This window comes from Cibotium barometz, chromosome 7 (genome assembly GCF_041138505.1).
Source record: "Cibotium barometz isolate CiBa-2024 chromosome 7, ASM4113850v1, whole genome shotgun sequence".
Lineage (NCBI taxonomy): Eukaryota > Viridiplantae > Streptophyta > Polypodiopsida > Cyatheales > Cibotiaceae > Cibotium > Cibotium barometz.
Genome location: NC_141052.1, coordinates 35,850,747 through 35,869,434, shown reverse-complemented (window position 1 = coordinate 35,869,434; position 18,688 = coordinate 35,850,747). Strand labels below are relative to the sequence as shown.

Here is an 18,688-nt window from a genome sequence, read left to right as displayed (position 1 = left end):
ATTGGCTTGTGATGATGTCCCTTTGTGTGGCAGGATGCTTTTCAAATGTTGTGAGTAGGACCTGTTCCTGCTTTCTTCTGCCCAAGTGCTTTTTATGTTTTTATGTATATTTAAGTGCTCTTAGAAGCAAATTTTCATGAAGTACAAGAACTGAGTCATATAGACTCTTATTGAACTGCTCTGTGTTGAAGTAGCCACTTGTTGGTGAGGATTGAAAGAATTGCGTCGACTTGCGAGGCTAATATAGATATCTTCACTAAGGATTGAAGATCATTGATTTGTGAAGATGGTGGCATCGTTCCGGAGAGGTTTGTAATTTGAAGGAAAATTCCAGGCGATGGGTTGTACCATTGACCAAGCTTTCGCACACCATGGTCCCCCCATCCAGAGATGTACGTGGAAGTTGTCGATGGTGAGGATTTGGTGCAAATGTTCTCCAGTGCATGAGTTTGGATACGTACTCATGGAGCCAAAAGAATAGTAAGCAATAAGCTAACAGATATATAATGGCTATTGAATATTATTGCATGAGATGTCTTAATCCGTGAGATGAGGCTTAAATTGTGAAAGTGTAGATTCTTAAGCTGTGAGATGGAACTCCGTGAATTGTCATTTCGTGAGATGGAATTCCGTGAATTTGCAGATTTTGACCCCCTTTGAAAAAAAAGGTCATCTATGTCATGATTTGCAAAAGGAACAGCTTCTTGCACTCATTTCTTACTTCTAGAGGGGTGACAAGAGCATTGTTATTCTGTTCTTGATGTGCTCCTAAGTCTCCGTATTGCTTCTTGAATTTGTTGCTGAAATGCTATCAAGGCAGTAGGGAAGACTACTGATTGTTTGCTTGAGCAGACAAGCTCTTGTGTTGGTGCTGAATGCACGAGAGTGGTTGAGTGATTTGCTTGCTGTTTCTTGGGCCTCCATTCTTGTCGAACTTTAGGTGAAGTTTTTGGGGCTGAAGTCAGTGGTGAGGTTTTCTACACATTGTTTGATTTTTGCAACCATATGATGGAATTACCATCATAGTATCCTTGTTGTTGAAGTACATGCACATGCATCCATCTTTGACGAACATTGTAACTTGGTGGCCGATGTGCTTGGTGTTGAGGCTTTCTTCTTTGAGCAAGCTTAGGAGACTTTGTTAAGCACTTGGGGACCCAAGCTTTGGTATTTCTTTGGTAGTACCCTTGTGCTTGCAACACTGTTTTTGGTACCCACACTTGTTGCATTGGTGGAGTTCTTTGAGGAACTTGCATAGGCTTTTGTGGACGGTGTTGTGGAGTACTTTTCTTTTTCCTTAGCTTTCGGTGCTGCGTTGAGGGAAGAGGTTTTGACTATCGAGGCACCCAAATTTGATTGGCACCTTCATAGTAGCCTTGAGCTACAAGTAGCTACTTCTTCATCCACATTTTGATACTATTAAGATACCTTGATTGTGGTTGTCATGGTGGAGTTTTCGTTTGGGTTGATGTGGAAGGTTTAGGGTCCTCCTTGACTTTGGTTGGAGGGGTTGCGGGTTTGAGACTCATAGCTATGCATTGTTGATGATGATGAGGTTAGAGTCTCTTGTGGAGTGGCTATCGCGATGACGAGGCCTTTGAGCATGTGGTTGTCTTCTTCGGTGAGGTTTGTCGATGAAGATGCATAGGCTCCGAGGTCTTTCCTTTGAGTTCCTTGTTAGAGATAGATGGTTTGGCTGTGGGAACTTCTTCAAGAATAGATGTTGATTGCGAGGTTTTGGCATTGAACTTCGTAGGTGAGGATGGGATTAAAGGAGTAGAGGCTTTATCGGAGTTGGTTGTTGATGCAGATGGTAGGTCATTGTGTAGAGGGGATTTTGTGGAAGAGGCTTGTATCCTTTTGCATTCAGTATCATAGATATCCATTAAAGTTGGATCCTCTTCCTAGCTGTCTATGGTATTGTCAACTTTTTGTCGTTGAACATCGTGCTGACTATCGCTCGCAAAGCACAGTGGTGCTTGGATAGCAACAATCCATTTATGCCCCAAGATTAAATATGCTTCCAACACATACTCAACCACAAAAAACTTGCAAGTGAGGGGGTTAGTTTCAATATACATTGTATGTTCAAAGTACCCTAGACATGGCATGTTCAAGTCTTATGTAAAGGTAATCCTTTCAGGATGTGCCGTGAGTGTTGGTTAACCTAACAAATCCCATAGCTCGAGTGTCATGAGATTGTGTTCTCGTGTTGGATAAAGCTGTGCTTGAGCTGTGGTGATTTTATTTGAAATTTCCAATCCAACAAAAATCTTAGGGATCTTTTGAGTAAGATATGTTGGAAGTTCCAGCTCTCCTGCAAGGTTTCTTCCTCCCGTAATAATATTGTACATTGCCTGCAAGAGTGTTTAAGGTGACTGTTTGCATGGATTCATTTAGTGAATACAATGATTCACTTATCCAAGGTCCACCAAGGACGACATCATACTCAAGGGAATCTAATGTAACACGGAATGTAAGTTCCATATCGCCATATCAATTGTTCGAGTAGTGTATCTAAAGGAACCTGGAACTTCAATGTTTTGTCCATTGGCTCCTCTTACAAAACTATTGCTTGTAGGGATGAGTTTAGGTTGTCCCAGTGACACCCAAGTGTCTATTGTCACCATGTTATGACTAGCTCGAGGGCTAATCAATGCGCATTTACGCTGAACATCATTGCCTGTAGGGAAATCTAACCATACCATGATAGAATCTTCCAAGGGAACCATGGGTGTTTCACTTATTGTTTTAGCTGCAGATCCTATTTCTCTTTCATATTCCCATTCACTTTCGTCCTCTGTTTGGGTCTCAGCTTTTTCAAGAGTACCCAATGCGTACAGTGGCACACTTGGCTCTCTGACAATTCTTAATGAGGGCTGTTTGGAAACTTGCGAATCCTTACAATCTTGTTTTATGGAGTTCATTATGCCCTTATATAACTCAGGTTGAGCCATTAAAGGTGCAAGTGTTGATGTGATGTGGGCTCTATTATGAGAGAAGAGCATTCCTCCGAATGAGGTTTTGAGAGACTATTTTACCTTGTAAGGGAATTATCGAATTCCTCACGTGCTGTCTCAAGCCTATAGTTTGTGCAGTCTATTTCAAATGACTCTTTTGTAGAGAGTATGTCTTCCTCTTGAAAGGGGAAGCGGTACTCTTCTAGGCTTTGAATCTTGGTTGCTCTTTTAGGATTGGCATTATGAGGCTCAATCACAACCAGTGACCCTGTAAGACATTCATTATGTTTTCTTTGGTTTGTTAGTTTTTCATTATGTTTACCCATGCGACGAGATCGAATTTTCTTTTGGGTTTTTGTACCCTGTTTCGCACATATGGGTGTTGTGGTTTGTGTTGTGGTCTTTGAGGTGGACGCTTCTGCATCATGTATAGCTTTTGGCTCTTTTGGGATTATGTCCCCTTTCGGGTTTGTGTCCTCTACAGACTCCTTTTCCCTGTCTTTTAACTCGACCTTGGTTTCGATAAATTTTTGTCCCTTGTTTTTCTTGGGTTTAGAAGGTTTTGTTTTCTCTTTTAGGTTATGTTTTAAAACATGTTCTTCTACCCATATTGAGGTATTGTCTTTTACGTTCTTTTTGACTGTTTGTCGTGCCTTGGCTTGTAAGCGTGTAAGCACATTCAAGGGCACCGTGGACAATTGTCCATTTTGTACACTTAAGATGTTAAGAGTTGTATTTTGTGAGACAAGTTGCATTAAAGCAACTCGTCTTGGGCAATCTTGGAACATGTGATCAATGCCACATCGTTCACACATTAGTCGCAAGGTGTCAATGACTATGGGCATGGAAGTATTCCAAACTGTGCAATCTATCACCTTGTGTGGTCCACGACAATAGAAACACTGAAGTGTTGGATTAACTGCTTCCTAAGTAGTTTCTACCCTTTGGATTGTTTCTGTTTGGTGCATTGGAGATGGAGGTTTTGAGTACATTGTGGATGAAACGGGACATTTTTTAGTATCATAATCAAAGGTTTTACAATATATGCAGTATAGAAGAACATGTGCCTTGTATGCACAATGAGGATTGGGATGGTCGTAGTGATTGCATTCAAGACAAGGCATTTCGCTCCTCACTTTTAGAGGCATTAAGGATGTCTAGTTTTGATGATTTTCATCCTCTCTTAGAGATGTTGGCTATAAGGTTTTAAGCAAGGTTGCATAAAATTCTGGGAATGTTAATTCCAAGATTGATCTTTCTTTTGCCATTGCTTCACTTGGTTTAGATGAGGAACACCTCATAGCATGCTCATCTTCTAACATGTTATCATCTAAACGTATTGCTTCTTTACAACATTGATCGAATATTTTCGGATTGGTTATAATGAGATCAAGTTGTGTAAGCTGTTATCCTTTAAGCCCATCATGAAACATCTCCTCAATTGAACATCGTTTAATTTTTCCCATGACACAACATGAGTCCAAGAGTTTTATCATAAGGATAAAATCTCTAATGGATTCATTTGGTTGATGCTCAATTGAATAGAGTTCTATTACTGCACTCCATCGATCACCTTGTCTGGAAAAGCCATGTATAAAGGCTGATTTCAAGGTTTTGAAGTTGGTCTTGATCGTCGGCATCAATGTGATGAACCATCGACTAGTTTTTTCCTGTAATCATAAGTTTAACGCATGTACCTTAGTGGGGCAGCTGGGATTTCCAAAGGCTTTACATCTCTGTTCAAACATTTGAATGAATTGAACAGGGTCTGTTGTTCCGTCATATTTGCCTATAATTTTGGAAATTTATACGGCCATATTTCTGTATGAATCATTGAGGCCGTATGTGAGTGCTCTTGTTGGAAGAGACTGGAGTCCTTGGGCCACCCCCTTTCTAGACTAGTATGTCCAAGGTGTGGGCATCCAGGAAAGGGTTGGTACTTATAGGACTTGCGGGAATGTTAGGCAAGGGACCAAATCCCGGTGGAATCGAAGTGACAGGGGGTATAAAACTCGATGAGACGCTTGTTATAGGCATGGCCAATGGCATGGGGAGGTGAATTGGCGGCAAAAGATCTCAATGGCTCGAAAAAGATGACAGCCATTGGGTTTAGTTCTTGTGTGATCCCTGGCACTCCCTCTATGGCCATGTTGGAGTGTCTAAATGCTCCTTAATGAGCAATTATAGTTTTTTTTCCTTTTTATACTTTCCTACCACCAATACAGTCTTAAGAGGCTTGGCGTAATCTTCGTTAGATCAAACGGGTGTCTGTTTACCCTAATTAGCTTAGGTGCTATACGCATGTGAATGACCTAAGATATTTTTTTCGAAAAAAGTGTATGCTAGGAACTTCCTAGATGGAAGAGGAAGTCCTAAAACCTATTTTCCATCACAGTCTCAAGATAAAAAATTTTCCCAAGAATTTTTTCCCTGTTTCGCAACACGTTTTCGAGGGTGTTTCAAAAGGAATTTTTGAAAAACTCTATATGAGAGAGTTGTAGTATTTTTGGAGTACTACAACTTTGTTTCCCTGATCCGTCCGTGATTTTGTTGTCTAGACCCTCAAAAAGTAGCCCAAATATGGCTCGTCATTTTCGCGCTGTTTTTTGTGATTTTTCGTGGTTTTTCGGGCTATTTTTGCCTCAATTTTCGGGTCAAATTTTGAGGCTGCTCGTCGGAGGCCGAAATGGTTGATTTTGACTTCGAACGACCACCTCCAAAGTTGAAAAGCTTGATGTCAGCTTTCCGATGAGCCATAGAGCGTTTTCATCGGATATATGGTTTAGGAGATACGAGCCTCCAAACAGGGGTGTTTTTTTTTGCCGTGTGAAACTGGTGTTTCACGTCGTGAAACAGTTTTCATGTGTGAACTGGACTTCATGCGAAAATAAAAATTTGGTTTTTTTGCGTGAAACTGGTGTTTCACGTCGTGAAATGATTTTCACACCGTGAACCGGACTTCATGTGGCAATTAAATTATTATTTTTTTCTTTTCTTTTTGCCGCGTGAATCTAGTGTTTCACGCCGTGAAATGGTTTTCACGCGTGAACCGGACTTCACGCGAAAATTAAAATTCGGTTTTTTTTTGCCCCTTGAAACTAGTGTTTCACGTCATGAAACGGTTTTCACGCCGTGAACCGGACTTCACGTGAACAATAAATTTTTATTTTTATTTATTTATTTTACCATGTGAAACTAGTGTTTTACGCCGTGAAACGGTTTTCACGTCGTGAACCGAACTTCACGTGAAAATTAAATTTCGCTTTTTTTTAAAGTCTAGTGGGAAATATGAATTTCTCTTTTTTGGAAAAATATTTTTTAAATTTAAAATGAAAGAGATATGGGCATTTTTCCAAAAAAGGTAAGTGGAATAAAAAAAACCTTTTAATGACACACCTTACACCCTTCATAAATGACCCCCAAAATGGACAAATTGATAACTCATGAGCATCTTCTCCTAATTAACCACTAATCTCTCATTAATTCACACAATTGAGCACATCATTGGATAGAGCAAGGGAATGCTCTAAGATTAATCCTCCCTCATTAATTCACACAATTGAGCACATCATTGGATAGAGCAAGGGAATGCTAATCTTTGTGCATCAACAATTGTGTCCCTTAATCTAAATTAGGGGATCAATTAGACTCTTAATTATAGTCTCCTCTTTTAAGGCAAAATTAAGCAAAGAGAATCAAATTTCTCCAATTGATCAAAAAATTGATGTGATTAGGTATTTTGATGCATCTAGATGCTCTCAAAATACTCAAAAGTTCTAATTTGGACTACTCATATGATCCATTTAGATCCCAATTAACATATTTTCTAAATTTTTAGCCTCTTGAGAACAAGATTAATCATCCTTAATGACAAAAACGAGTCCATTAAGAGAAATTAATCAAATTCAAGAAATTTTTAATGGTTTTAAGAAATTTTTTGAAAGATTAAGCTACTCCTAATGCTTGCTAACACTCTAATCCAAACAATTTCAACAAAAAACACACAATTAAACTCACTAAGAATTGCTTTCTCTTGCATTGTTTGATGCAATGAATGCAAACTAAACCTAATACAACTATGTGCAAGCCCTAAGATCATGAAAAACTATAAAAATAACAACAAAATCAACAAATTAATCTAAAAATTAAGCAAAAAATATTCTTTTCAAAAACCAAAAAGAGAGCTATTCTACACCAAATCTCACACAAATCACCATCAAATCCATATCTTTTTCATGGGGAAACATTAATCAAGATAATGGGCAATGGGTTATGCATAGATTAGAGACAAAACGATGGAAAAAGCCAAGGGATGGTTCCCCGACAGCAGCGGTGCCAAAAAAGTTATGGCTCACCCTAACCCTCTTTGAAACACATCCAAAAAGAGATTACTTGGTGAACCACAACTATCGTCAGGATCTTTCCAATGACCGAGCTCGTAACCCTTTAGGTCTCCAAGCTCTATAACTCCTTGAGAAGCAATTCCACCATGTCTCCCGTGAGCGTTGTCACACCGTCGCGTGCGGGTCCTCGTCCCTCCTCTCACCTCACTTCACTCACACACACTCACTAACATGCATTAGGGAGAGAGATTTAGCAAGAGGATTAGCAAGAGCAAGACTCAATTGCACAATGGGAGAGTATGTTGTATTATGAGAGAAATTCACTTATATACATGGCCATTAAGTGTTCACACTCACTTAAACTATGGTCGACCGGGCACTTTAGGCTCATAAGAGGCCTAATGCTATTACAATGACTACTCTCATAATATATCCATTAAGTACAGTACTTAGGACTTCATTCTAACTTGCTACCACATGCTCTTGAAGCGGGAATCGCCATAAATACTCTGTGTCACACCATTACGGGCGCCCATCCAAGTTGTAGCTTTGGACACTATTGCTTTATATCTTGAATGTATGACCCTTTGGTGTATCTACCATGACTCCTTGGCGATAGCTGTTATTAATCCTAGAATTGGATTAACAGGTGCACACGGGGTGTTGTGGGGATATGGTGATCTTTTTGAGATTTGGGGTTTCTTGACAATGCCGAAAGTGTGTGCAGCTCTCTTTGGGGTTTGGCACCATGGGTGACTCTTCTTTAATGGGAATAGGGATGGGTAAGGCCACTATACATGGATAAGGTATTACCTCTTGCTTGGTATTCCACGGACTCCGCCGACTTCTCAGAAGGTGGTGTTGGCACATTAGTCAAGGTGGAACCCAATGCTCTCCATTCTTTCTTAAGCTTTGGGGTTGGCATCAAAGGCATGGCACTCCATCTTTATGAGGTGATTAATGGCGTGGCTGCAAAGGTTTGTGGTGTGAGTTTTTTTTACTTTGGAACCTAAATGTAGGGGTTCCCTTCATAGAAGCATTGTGATTCTAATAGCGTAGTTGGGATTCAAACAACGGAATGTCAATGGCAGTTGGGCTCGAAACTAGCATTAGAGGTTGCACCACTTAAATCTCTTTAACTTTGGAGATTGGGGTGTGGTTTATGAGGTTTTTTTCCCTTTTTGGAAGCTCCACAATGTTTTTAGGACCCAAATGGAAGACCCAAACAGAAGGGTTTTGTCGTCGAGCTTCCATTAAAATTGGTCATCATCCTTGAGATGTGGATTGGCTTTGTTTTACCCAACTTTGAGCCTCTAGGTGCTACGTTTGTGGTAACCGCCCTTCCTATTTTAAACGCCATCCTAAGAATATCTTTTTCATATTCACATGGTGGTGGAATATAAGGGAGTGGTTGCATAAAACCCTCTATTTTTTAGGTTTTAGGATTTCTTGCCCCATGGGATTGGGCTATGTGGTTTCTAATTTGGGATTTCTTGCCCCATGGGATTGCGCTATGTGGTTTCCAATTTGGGATTTCTTGCCCCATGGGGTTGGTTGTGTCATTTCCAATGGCACTTGTCATATTGCAGGGTGCAAGCTTGCTTGCTACAGTTGAGGACGTTATGTGAAGGCTCCATTTTGTATCTCTTTGGTTTGAGGTAATCCCAAATATTATTTACCATTCCTTGCATTTCTCGATCCTTGTTCGAACGGAGAAGAACTGAAACTTTGTTCCATTATGAAGATGCTTGAGCTTTTGTGGAAAGTGGGACTCCTGCTTGTACTATATGTATTTGTTGTTGTGTGTTTTGAGAAACATTTATCCCTAATGGTACATCAAAGGAGACATGTCCTGATTGTGATTAAGTGGTTGTTTTTTAGTTGCTTTTGCTAGTCGTAGGGGTTAGCTTGGGATAATCCTAGCTTAGGATCGACACCAAATGTTTGAAACATTGTGGCATTTAACATGGTTTGATCACCTTTTGAGGAAGTAGACCTTGAGGTTCCTGGTCCTACTCCAGCTCTTTCTCATTGAAGCTTCACCACCCAAAGAAAGGGCAATTCAGTGCCCTTTTCATGAATTTTGTGGCATTATTTACAGAGCCAATTTGGTGAATCTAGGGCTCTGGAAACCGTGGGTGGCTCCTATTTCTAGGTATTCTTTTGTTTCTTTGCTTACATTTGCGTTTAGTTAGCCTATTTGTTGGAGGTGGATTTGAAGGAGTTTTGTCTTCTCAATAGAGAAGCACTCTATTGATGCTGGTCATTTGTTAGGACGACCGGTTGGGTGGGTTTGAGGAAGTGTGGCTTGATGCACTATAGTCAACTATATTATCATTTCCAACAGTTAGTCCACATTGGGTTTTCATGAGGTGTTTCACTCTAGTGAAGCGGTCTCCAGTGCTTCCTGAAGCAGATCTAAAAGTGATTTTAAATATGTTTATTTTTCTCAAGGTGTTAAAAAAGAACTTTTTTTGTAACATATAAAAATAAGTTCTTTCTTTAGTTTGAGTTTTTTGGTTTTTGGGACCTTTTTTTTGTTAGGTTCATGTCTCTAGGTTCACGTCTCTAGAGCCTCTAGACTCATGTGTACAAGTTCACGTGTCTAGGTTTATGTCTCAAGGCTTACATTTATAGGCTCTTGCCTGCAGACCCATGCCTTTTTTATATGAACTAGACTCGTGTATTTTAATTGCATGAAATAGGCCTACCTGGGGGAATTTTTTATAATAGGCCTATGACAAGGTTGGTATGGTGCAAGTATAAAATAGGCCTACCTAGGGACATGTACTTTTATATAATAGGCCTATGACAAGGTTGGTGTGGTGCAAGTATTAGGTTAATAATTATACTTTAATCTCCCTATAATTATAAAGGACTCAAAATTTCCTTGAAATCTATAGATGATACAGATTGTATGACAAGAAAATCTTTAAAGGACATGAGTAGGTATGTCCTTTATAAGTCTTCAAGGTGTTAATAATTGGTCAGTATAGTATTAGGTATGCCGACTTCTAGGCTCACATGTCGAGATTCACCTCTCATGTCTCCAGGCTCACATCTATAGGCTAGCATCTTTTTGTGTGCGGGGTTGTGGACTCGTGTCTTAGAGAGCTAGTTTGGCCTGGTTTTTAGAGTTTTTGATATTTTTAAGACTTAATGGAGGTGATTAAGAAACCTAATCCTAATTAATGGTAATTAAGTGGTTTTTATTATTGGATTTGAGGTCTCAAAGAGTAGATTCCAAATGCCTAAACTGCACTCACTTTTGAGCTAATTTGTAAAAATTTCACCATGCGTCCATTTTTGTAGAGAGAGAATGTGTAGAAATCCTTAAAGGGCCTAATTTGAGTCCAGATTTTCCCTAATGTGAATAATTGTGTATTTCTTAGTGTTAAAAATCAATATATACAAGTGCCTAGTTTGTAAACTTAAAAATGATCTAGCTTCTATTACTAGTCTTAAGTAAGTATGTGCACAAAGTCCTTAGACTTTCCTATTTGACATTAAGCTCAAGGTAAGGCCGTTTTATATATTCCAATGCAATCTTACAAAAGGTTAATGCATATTCGAGTGGGTAAGATAACAAATGATAGGCCATGTAGGTGAAACCATGTTAACCAATGGAGTGGTTAACAACTTGTTTATTAACACATGCAATGTAAACTACTTAGACCAAGTTCATGACATTCAAAAAAGAAGCACTTGGATCTAACATCGTTAAGTTAATCATAATGAAAATAAATCCAAGTTCATGTCAACTAAATAGAGATCATCAATGGTGTATCCCATGACCACACTAGACATTGTAACCTCCAACCCATGAGAGCCTTACCAGAAAAAAGTGTAGCATTCTTTACTAGAAGGTCTACTTTAGAAGAGAGCTTTGAAGGCACTTTCATAGCCTCGAACTATTTTCCATGCATCCACTTTAAATATCAAGCATTTTATCCACAAAATCTCACCTTAAGTTTCTTCTTTCACATCCAAGTGTTTAATAGGCATTTAAGAATCACATATCATGATTGTTACATCTTATTAAAATCTTATTCTCCTATGTAGGTTATGGTCTATCCTAGAGTCCTTGTAGACACCATTTAGGTAAATGCTAATTGTGTCAATATGACCCAATAGGACCATTACATGTCCCACTAGAGAATTATTAAAAACATAATGTGCCTCTTCTTCATTTGCAAGAAGGTAGAATGCGATTGTCTCTTCAACCACAAGCGTAAAATTGGCCCTTCAAACCAAAGACAATGTAGGCACTATTGGCATTTCAAACCTGGACAAAAATCTTTGTGCACTCATTTTACCACATAGATCATCTTGTGTTTCATTGAAATAGCTTGCACACCTCATGGTTGGCCACAATCATACATGTTGACATGTGTAATGAATATTGTGCTTCCTCGAGAAAGGGCTAATTGGGCTGGGTTGGGGACAACTTGGGGAAGGACAACTTCTCAATCACTATTTTTTTTTTAAAGGCAAGAGGTTCATTCCTTTATCACACACCTTATGGTGTGAATGGGGGAAGCTGGGTTCGAACTCACATTTGCATGAATAGAGTTCAACTTCTACATCACTAGCAAGCATAATTGTTTCGGTTGGCATATCAAGTTAATAGTACCTCATGTACTTCCTCTAAATGTAATGATCCTTAAAAGAAGATATACATATGGCATTGATGATGTTAGCAAAGGCTAAAACCTAGAGTCTTCAAGCATTATCAAAATGCACATGCCTTATACCTCCATCCCGATTCCCAAAGGGATATTATTGAGGCAACAATGATAATTGCAAATGTCAACACTTCTACATTAGCATTAGCCTCCCACAGCATATCCTCTTGATGCCAAACTGAAACAATGACGCTTGTAAGTGATGTAGTAGTAAGAGAAAAGTGTGAACACATATTTAACACGATGAAAAAGCATGCTTAGTCTTCGAGCTTGGACGAAATTTTCCTAAATCGTCTCAACTAGCAAATTAAACACTCTAAAAGAAAAAGAGCATGCTTAGAGACTACAATTAGAAGGATAGGTGATGGACTTTCACAAGGGATTTGAGCTTGTGTAGGCGTTAAATGAAGGCTTGAGACGAGGCCTTCATTAGGGGATTTGGGCCTAATGAAGGCTTGATGAGAGCTCTCACAACATCCTCTGAATGAAAACTAATATACTACAACCATGACAATAGCTCAATTATGGTAGAAGAGGACGAATGTTATCCCAAAGGTCTTGGGTTCAATCCTCACTGGCTGAGTGGATATGCACCCTTGTATAAATTGCCGATGGTGGTGTGCACGAGTTGCATACACAAGACGGATGTTTAGGTCTATTTCTTGTTAAATTCAAGCCTTCCTCATAAAAAGAGTGAAAAAGGAAAAGAAAACTAATAATCCAAGGTCAATGATGTACTAGAACACAAGCGTCAAGAAGCATGTGTACAAACTACATCAAACTATGGTTCCTAGGAGTGTGAACTTATTAGAATATATTTGGAGAAAACAAAAGCATGGTACACAATGCACCTAGTCAATGCATCATAATAAACAATCCCAAATCTTCAATACTATACACAAATTGGGGGGCAGACCAGTGCAACTTTCAACATTGGACTTCATAATTGTGAAACCGCATCATTTTCATTGAAACTTATAGGCCACAATCCTCATTATTGCAAGCATATGTATGAACTTATACTAACATATTTAGTCAAAAAAATTTGTTCCACCAGCCAAAAATAAAATAAAATAAAATAAAATAAAATTCCAAGAGTAGGTAGCTGGTGATGTGGCCCTACAATCGGTGGCTTTGGATTGCGTGAATGAGGTTCTATATTTTGTCCCTTGTGATGTAACCTAGTAGAATCTCTATTTAATTTAAAAAAAAACTGAACATGTAGCTATTTAATTTATTTTTTTTTTTGTTTGAGCGAAGAACTAACATTCCAACACTTAATGAATTCTATAATTTTTTAAAAGAGAATTTATCAAAACGTCACATAATCACGTGTACACTATAAAAGCTAGCCTAGTATATATACACTATTATATTTATATATATTCAATTATATATATATATATATTCTAATGTACACAAGTAAATTCCACACATAGAATTCAAGTATATATATTGCCATTCTAATATAAATTCTCTACTGTAAATTCAGCACATATAGAATTCAAATATTAGTATATATGTACACATATATGTATTTTCTCTAATGTACACAGAATTCAAGTACATATTGCCATTCTAATATCAATTCTCTAATGTAAATTCTACACACATAGAATTAATTGCCATTCTAATATATTGAATTCTCTAATGTAAATCCTGCACATATAGAATTCAAATATAATTGCCATCTATGAGCAAATATCACAAAAGAATATATTGCAAGAAATTGAGACACGGAACTCACAAGAGCAATACATGTTACATAGCTCCGGTTACATTACACAATAATAGGCGACTTAACCTCAGTCGCAGGTCCAGGAAGGAGGAAAAAAACAGTGCTTAAAAGACAGGGTTTTTGGCTCTTACGCCTCTAAGAAAGCAATATATAGACTAATTACATGAAATGAAGCAATTACACATTATCAAGCTTTTGGACATGATCATACCTTGATCAAGGCAAGACCTATAGCGTTTATACTCAGATGATGCAAATAGTTGGATTAATATAGTGTTAGCACTTACTGTAACTTTACCGTTCAACTCTTCAGCCTCTTTTTCAAGTCTTGCAATTGTTCTGAACTTTGAGCTTTGCAGACACCTTCTCACCTGCACATAATTACTCACCCTCATCAAACCATAAACCCATCATGCTTTAACCCTTGCCACTCTCTCTCTCTCATTAATCCAAATTGAAGCTATAACACCAATTATTTACCCTCTTTAAGGCCCAGATTATAGTAAAGATAGCATTAATTCCCCACCAAGTTGATGCGATTTTTAACCCTCGTTTTTAGATCCAGATTAGTGAAAACTCAACAATAGTTAGACAGGATCTGAGCAAATTTTCACGCCACACAATAACCACTAATTGCCAAAATTACCCACCCTCGTCAAACCATATGAATTAAAACCCAAATTGTACTAAATAAACACTGATTTTTCACCCTGTTGATTGAGTGATTTATAATTTATCCTACTGATTAATTATACTAAATTAACACTGATTTTTCATCCTATTGCGTGATTCCTCGTTTTAAGCAACATTTTGGCGAAAAAGCAACAATAATTGGACAGAAACTGAGCACGATTTTCACCCCACACATTCACCAAATTAAAGGCCAAAGCTCCTACCGATGCCTGTGGCGTCGGCCGCTTTCATGATGCGAAAGCTCTTCACCGTGGAGGCAACGAACATGCTGTGTTGACAAGACCAACCGGCTAACGAATCAGTACCCATAAACTCGTGTTTAGCGATTCGAATCACGCGTTAATTACTTGATTTACTAAGTGGATTAACAGTCTTCAACTTACTGCCACGGCACGTCGCCCACCAGCAGGCAATCTCCGTCCTTGTCCTCGTGGGTTAGAACGTAATTGTTGCCATGCAGGAGATCGAGTTTTGCGTTATCTGAGTGTCCTCAAAAGCACCAATTAGGACTGCGATTTGGGTGCAAATCCTACTCTAATTACGCTAATCAAGACATAATATTAGAATAAATCACTCACCGCTGACGAACCCTTGGAACATCTCCTGCAATGCAGACTTGAGGCTGCCGTAGCTGTCGTAAGCCTTTAAGTCGACTTTCCGGCAGATTCGTACTCCGTCGAGCTTGGCCTTGACGTAGAAGGCGTTCTTATTGTTGCTCTGTTCCGACAGTTCACCGCCGCGGGCGCCAGCGTTCTCTTCCTGGTCCTCCGAGCTCATTTTGTATCCGTGGGTTGTCTGCAGTGTGTTCTTGCGGAAGGTCCGCACTGGAGGCCAACCCACCACCGCGGGAGCCCTAATCACGTAATATTAACTAATTAGCTAAATACATAACAATTACAGGGAGCAAGATTAGAGGAAGCCACAAACTTGTTTCTGGTGTCGTCGTTTTGGAAGTCTGCTTTAAGGGCAGCTTCTCCTTTTGAGGATGACGATGGTTCACTACCAGTGGATGCAACCGGCGTCTGGCTGTGGCTTATAGGCGCTGGTGGCACTTTGAAGTGTGAAGGTGGTGGAGGCGGCAACACTCTAGGGAGGCTGCTCTTCCCAAAGCCGCCCATATTACTGCCTTGCTCATGGCCAACATGTTGCCAGCCTCCTGGTTTTTGCATGGAATTGGGGCTCCAAGTGCACACACCTCCTCCTCCTCCTCCCCCTGCTGCTGCTGCAGCTGGAGTTGCTGAAGTACTGCTGGAATTAGAATGTACTTGGGCTGCGTCTGCTGGAGTGTTGAGGCTGGCGGACCCGCCCTTGTTTCCGCCGTTGCTGGCAGCTGCGTGTGTGGCATTGGAGCTGTTCGTAGCTCTATTTTCCCCGATGGCCTCCAAGTAGGGGCGCTTTGCAGGGACTGTGCTGACCTTCGGCACCGGAATTACGAACCTTCCAGGAGCTAATCCTGGGCTCCAAGGATAGTTGTTGTAGGAGCATGCTTCACCAGCTGATAGATTACCACTCAAGTTAACACGAAAAGCTTGGTGCCAGAAGTTCTGAATTGCTGATGCTGGAGGTGCGGCGCCGCTCTCAAGATGATGATCTCCTGCTGGGGCAACGTTGGGGCCGGGCTTGGCGTGATGAAGAGGGCTAAGCTCATTATGCTGCCGCTGTGGCTGAGGCGGTAAGCTCTGAGCAACCCCATCTATCAGAGCGCCGCCAGGGTAGCTCTTATAAAGCACGTAATTCCCATGGCTAGCTTGCTGCTGCTGCTCACCAGCCCACCCTTGAAAAGCCATCTGAGATGCATTTCTGACGTTTGCCTGCTCTGCGAGAGCCGACTTTCCTGCCTTTGCTGCTGCTGATGATGTTCCGTCCAAAGAAATTTTGCTGCTATCACCACCGTGAGACTCACCCACAACCCGTGAACCCCCTGGCCAACCATCTCGCGCCGCATCTGCGGAGCTCACGCCTCCATTACACGGCCCAATGCCCAGCCTCAGCTCTACGTCTTTGCACCCAAAATCGTAAGCTTTGGCGCTACTACAACTCCTCTCCCGCTGAGCGCTGGCCGCCGCCTGCACAGACTCGGACAGCCCTATGTAGTCGCGCTCTGTCAAGCTTGCATTTTTACCTCCAGTCTTATACGCCTCCACACTGCTGCTGTCCTCGTTGTTTCTCAGTTGGGCGCCCACCAGCACAGACACAGGTATCGTGCCCCATGCTTCCGGACGGCCATTTGACATGCTAGGTTCCTGGTTCCTAGCTCCTGCAGACATATAATACGCGCCTGCAAATTGTGCTGTATTGCCTGAGAGATTAGTGGCAGCTACCGCGGACTGTTTATCATAATCCCCATCCTTAAACATGTTTTTGAACGCGACTTCAACGACTGCGAGACGGTGCGCTCCCCTTTACCCCATGCTTTTTATCCCAAGTTGGCCTCCTGCACACGCAACATGACAGCGTTCAGTTGGCATTGGGCAGCTGTGAGAGGGTTTGCAGAAGGTGCACGAAAGCAACAAACTTTTATACAGGTCGTACAGAAACGAGGGTTTTGGGGGGATGCAAAGCGCGAGGAGGTTGTGGTGGGCAGGGGACAACAAGCAAGGGAAGGGGGGTGGGTAGGAGGAATGCTTCAAAAGGAGCCTACAAGAAGGATGGCTATGGTGGTCTGCGTCAAGCTGGGGCTTACAAGAGAGCGAGACAGAGAGAGAGAGGGGCGAGGGGGGGGGGGGGGGCAGGGGGCCAAATACACACAAAGGTGAGAGCTTCACCTTAATTGAAAAACGAGACAGGTGAACGTGAGCGGTGTGAAGACGGGAATTTGAAGAAGATGGAGAACAGACCCGGTCCCAAAGGCGTAGCAGTAGGGGCCGCAGCCACAGACGACCCGCTGCTACCACCTTTTTAGATAAAATGGCCACCCGCCCACGCCTGCGTCCTCACTGGGCCCCCACCCTGTCTTGGGCGCCGCCCGTCGCATCCGCGCTCTCCGGCTAGTCCATGTCTAACAACCCGTTGCCCCGGTCTCCCGGTACCAGCCTGCATCCCTTACATCGCTGTCCTCCCCCCTGCCCGCCGGTTTAAAAAAGCCGCCACGGTCCACCTCCTAATCTCCGCCGGTCATCCCGTTGCCCGCCTCGAGAATCCCCACCCCCGAGCTTTCCCGAGGCGCGGTCCCAAGAAAGCGCCGACCGACCGACCGCCGGTCCACCACCGCCGTTTCCCGGTCCCAGCTAACGAGCACTTAAAAAAAAAGCCTGACCACCAGCAGCCGGACCTGTCCGTAGTTCTTACGGTCATGTTATCACGCACTTTACTTGCCCCCTCCGTCACATCAGACGGCGAGAATGGCCGTGCTGCCATCCACGTATGACCCTCGGCGCATGCGCGCACCCGGGGCTCCGCCTTTTATCCAGGCACAGGGGCGCACTCACCCGCAGGCTGCAGCAGCAGGAGGGAAAGCCGGAAGCGACAGCCCCATCATTATAGCACGCAAGCAAACCAGGAGAGAGAGTGCAGGAAAATTGGTATTTTATTGAAGGGAAAGGTAGCTTGCACAGCGGCACGGACTTCCGTTTCTTCACAGTGGGTTTGTTGATTCCTTGGTAGGGGTATATATATGCCATGCGCTTTCCCAAGAACCCGTGCATTGCATTCATTCGTTTCCAACACAGGGCGTCAGGGCTACTTGGAACGGAACGGCGCCCCCCTCTCTCTCTCCCCTTTCTCTCTCTAGGAGTCAACATGCCTACAGTAGTACTCACACTCTCTTATGTGTTTAGGTACATCCTCATCCATGGTCCATGCTCCATATATGTACCATGGGCCATGCATGGACCATGGATGAATCCTCATCCATATCTGCCCCCCCCCATCACACATACAGATTGCAAGATGCCAACACCCCACCTAGAGGCTAGGCCCCCATTACAAAAAGTGTGGTGCACAACGTTTCCCCTATCCTCACAACATGCTCAAGTGTCCATTCGTACACATCTCCTCACACATATATTTATATCTATTCTTCATTTTCACTATTCCCATGCCTTCCACGTGGAAGCTTTGTGAGAGGAAGAATCACACATGGCATGTTCAAGGGAGGGAAGGGAACTTTCAAAAAGAGAGCTGAGCCATGGGTCATTTACGACTATATACTTATGCATTTGATGGACCTTTCAAAGCCTCTTTCCACATTTGTGGATGTTTTGGTTAGTCCAAAAACATAAAAAAGTTTATGAGAAGTTTTCTCTCTTTATTATTGCACACCTTATGGTG

At 41.7% G+C, this 18,688-nt stretch overlaps 1 protein-coding gene across 1 annotated transcript; it reads right to left on the bottom strand.

The window, feature by feature from the left end:
- Nucleotides 1–13,731: 13,731 nt before the first annotated feature.
- LOC147636929 (uncharacterized) lies at nt 13,732–17,443 on the bottom strand. Its single transcript, XM_086800514.1, has 6 exons — nt 17,185–17,443; nt 15,347–16,853; nt 14,998–15,272; nt 14,803–14,899; nt 14,623–14,687; nt 13,732–14,097 (listed from the first exon to the last, which is right to left on the bottom strand). Exons 2-6 carry the CDS (start codon nt 16,774–16,776, stop codon nt 14,048–14,050), a joined length of 1,917 nt encoding a protein of 638 aa, XP_086656640.1. The 5' UTR covers nt 16,777–16,853; nt 17,185–17,443; the 3' UTR covers nt 13,732–14,047.
- Between the last annotated feature and the right edge of the window lie 1,245 nt (nt 17,444–18,688).

What these genes read in the sequence shown, in the direction of transcription:
- LOC147636929 (XM_086800514.1), bottom strand. Translation starts at nt 16,776, where the DNA reads ATGTTTAAGGATGGGGATTATGATAAACAGTCCGCGGTAGCTGCCACT. An exon ending in GTGGGCGACGTGCCGTGGCA is followed by an intron (nt 14,688 to 14,802) that starts GTAAGTTGAAGA and finishes TTGTCAACACAG; the next exon opens with CATGTTCGTTGCCTCCACGG. An exon ending in GGCCGACGCCACAGGCATCG is followed by an intron (nt 14,098 to 14,622) that starts GTAGGAGCTTTG and finishes AATTATGTGCAG; the next exon opens with GTGAGAAGGTGTCTGCAAAG.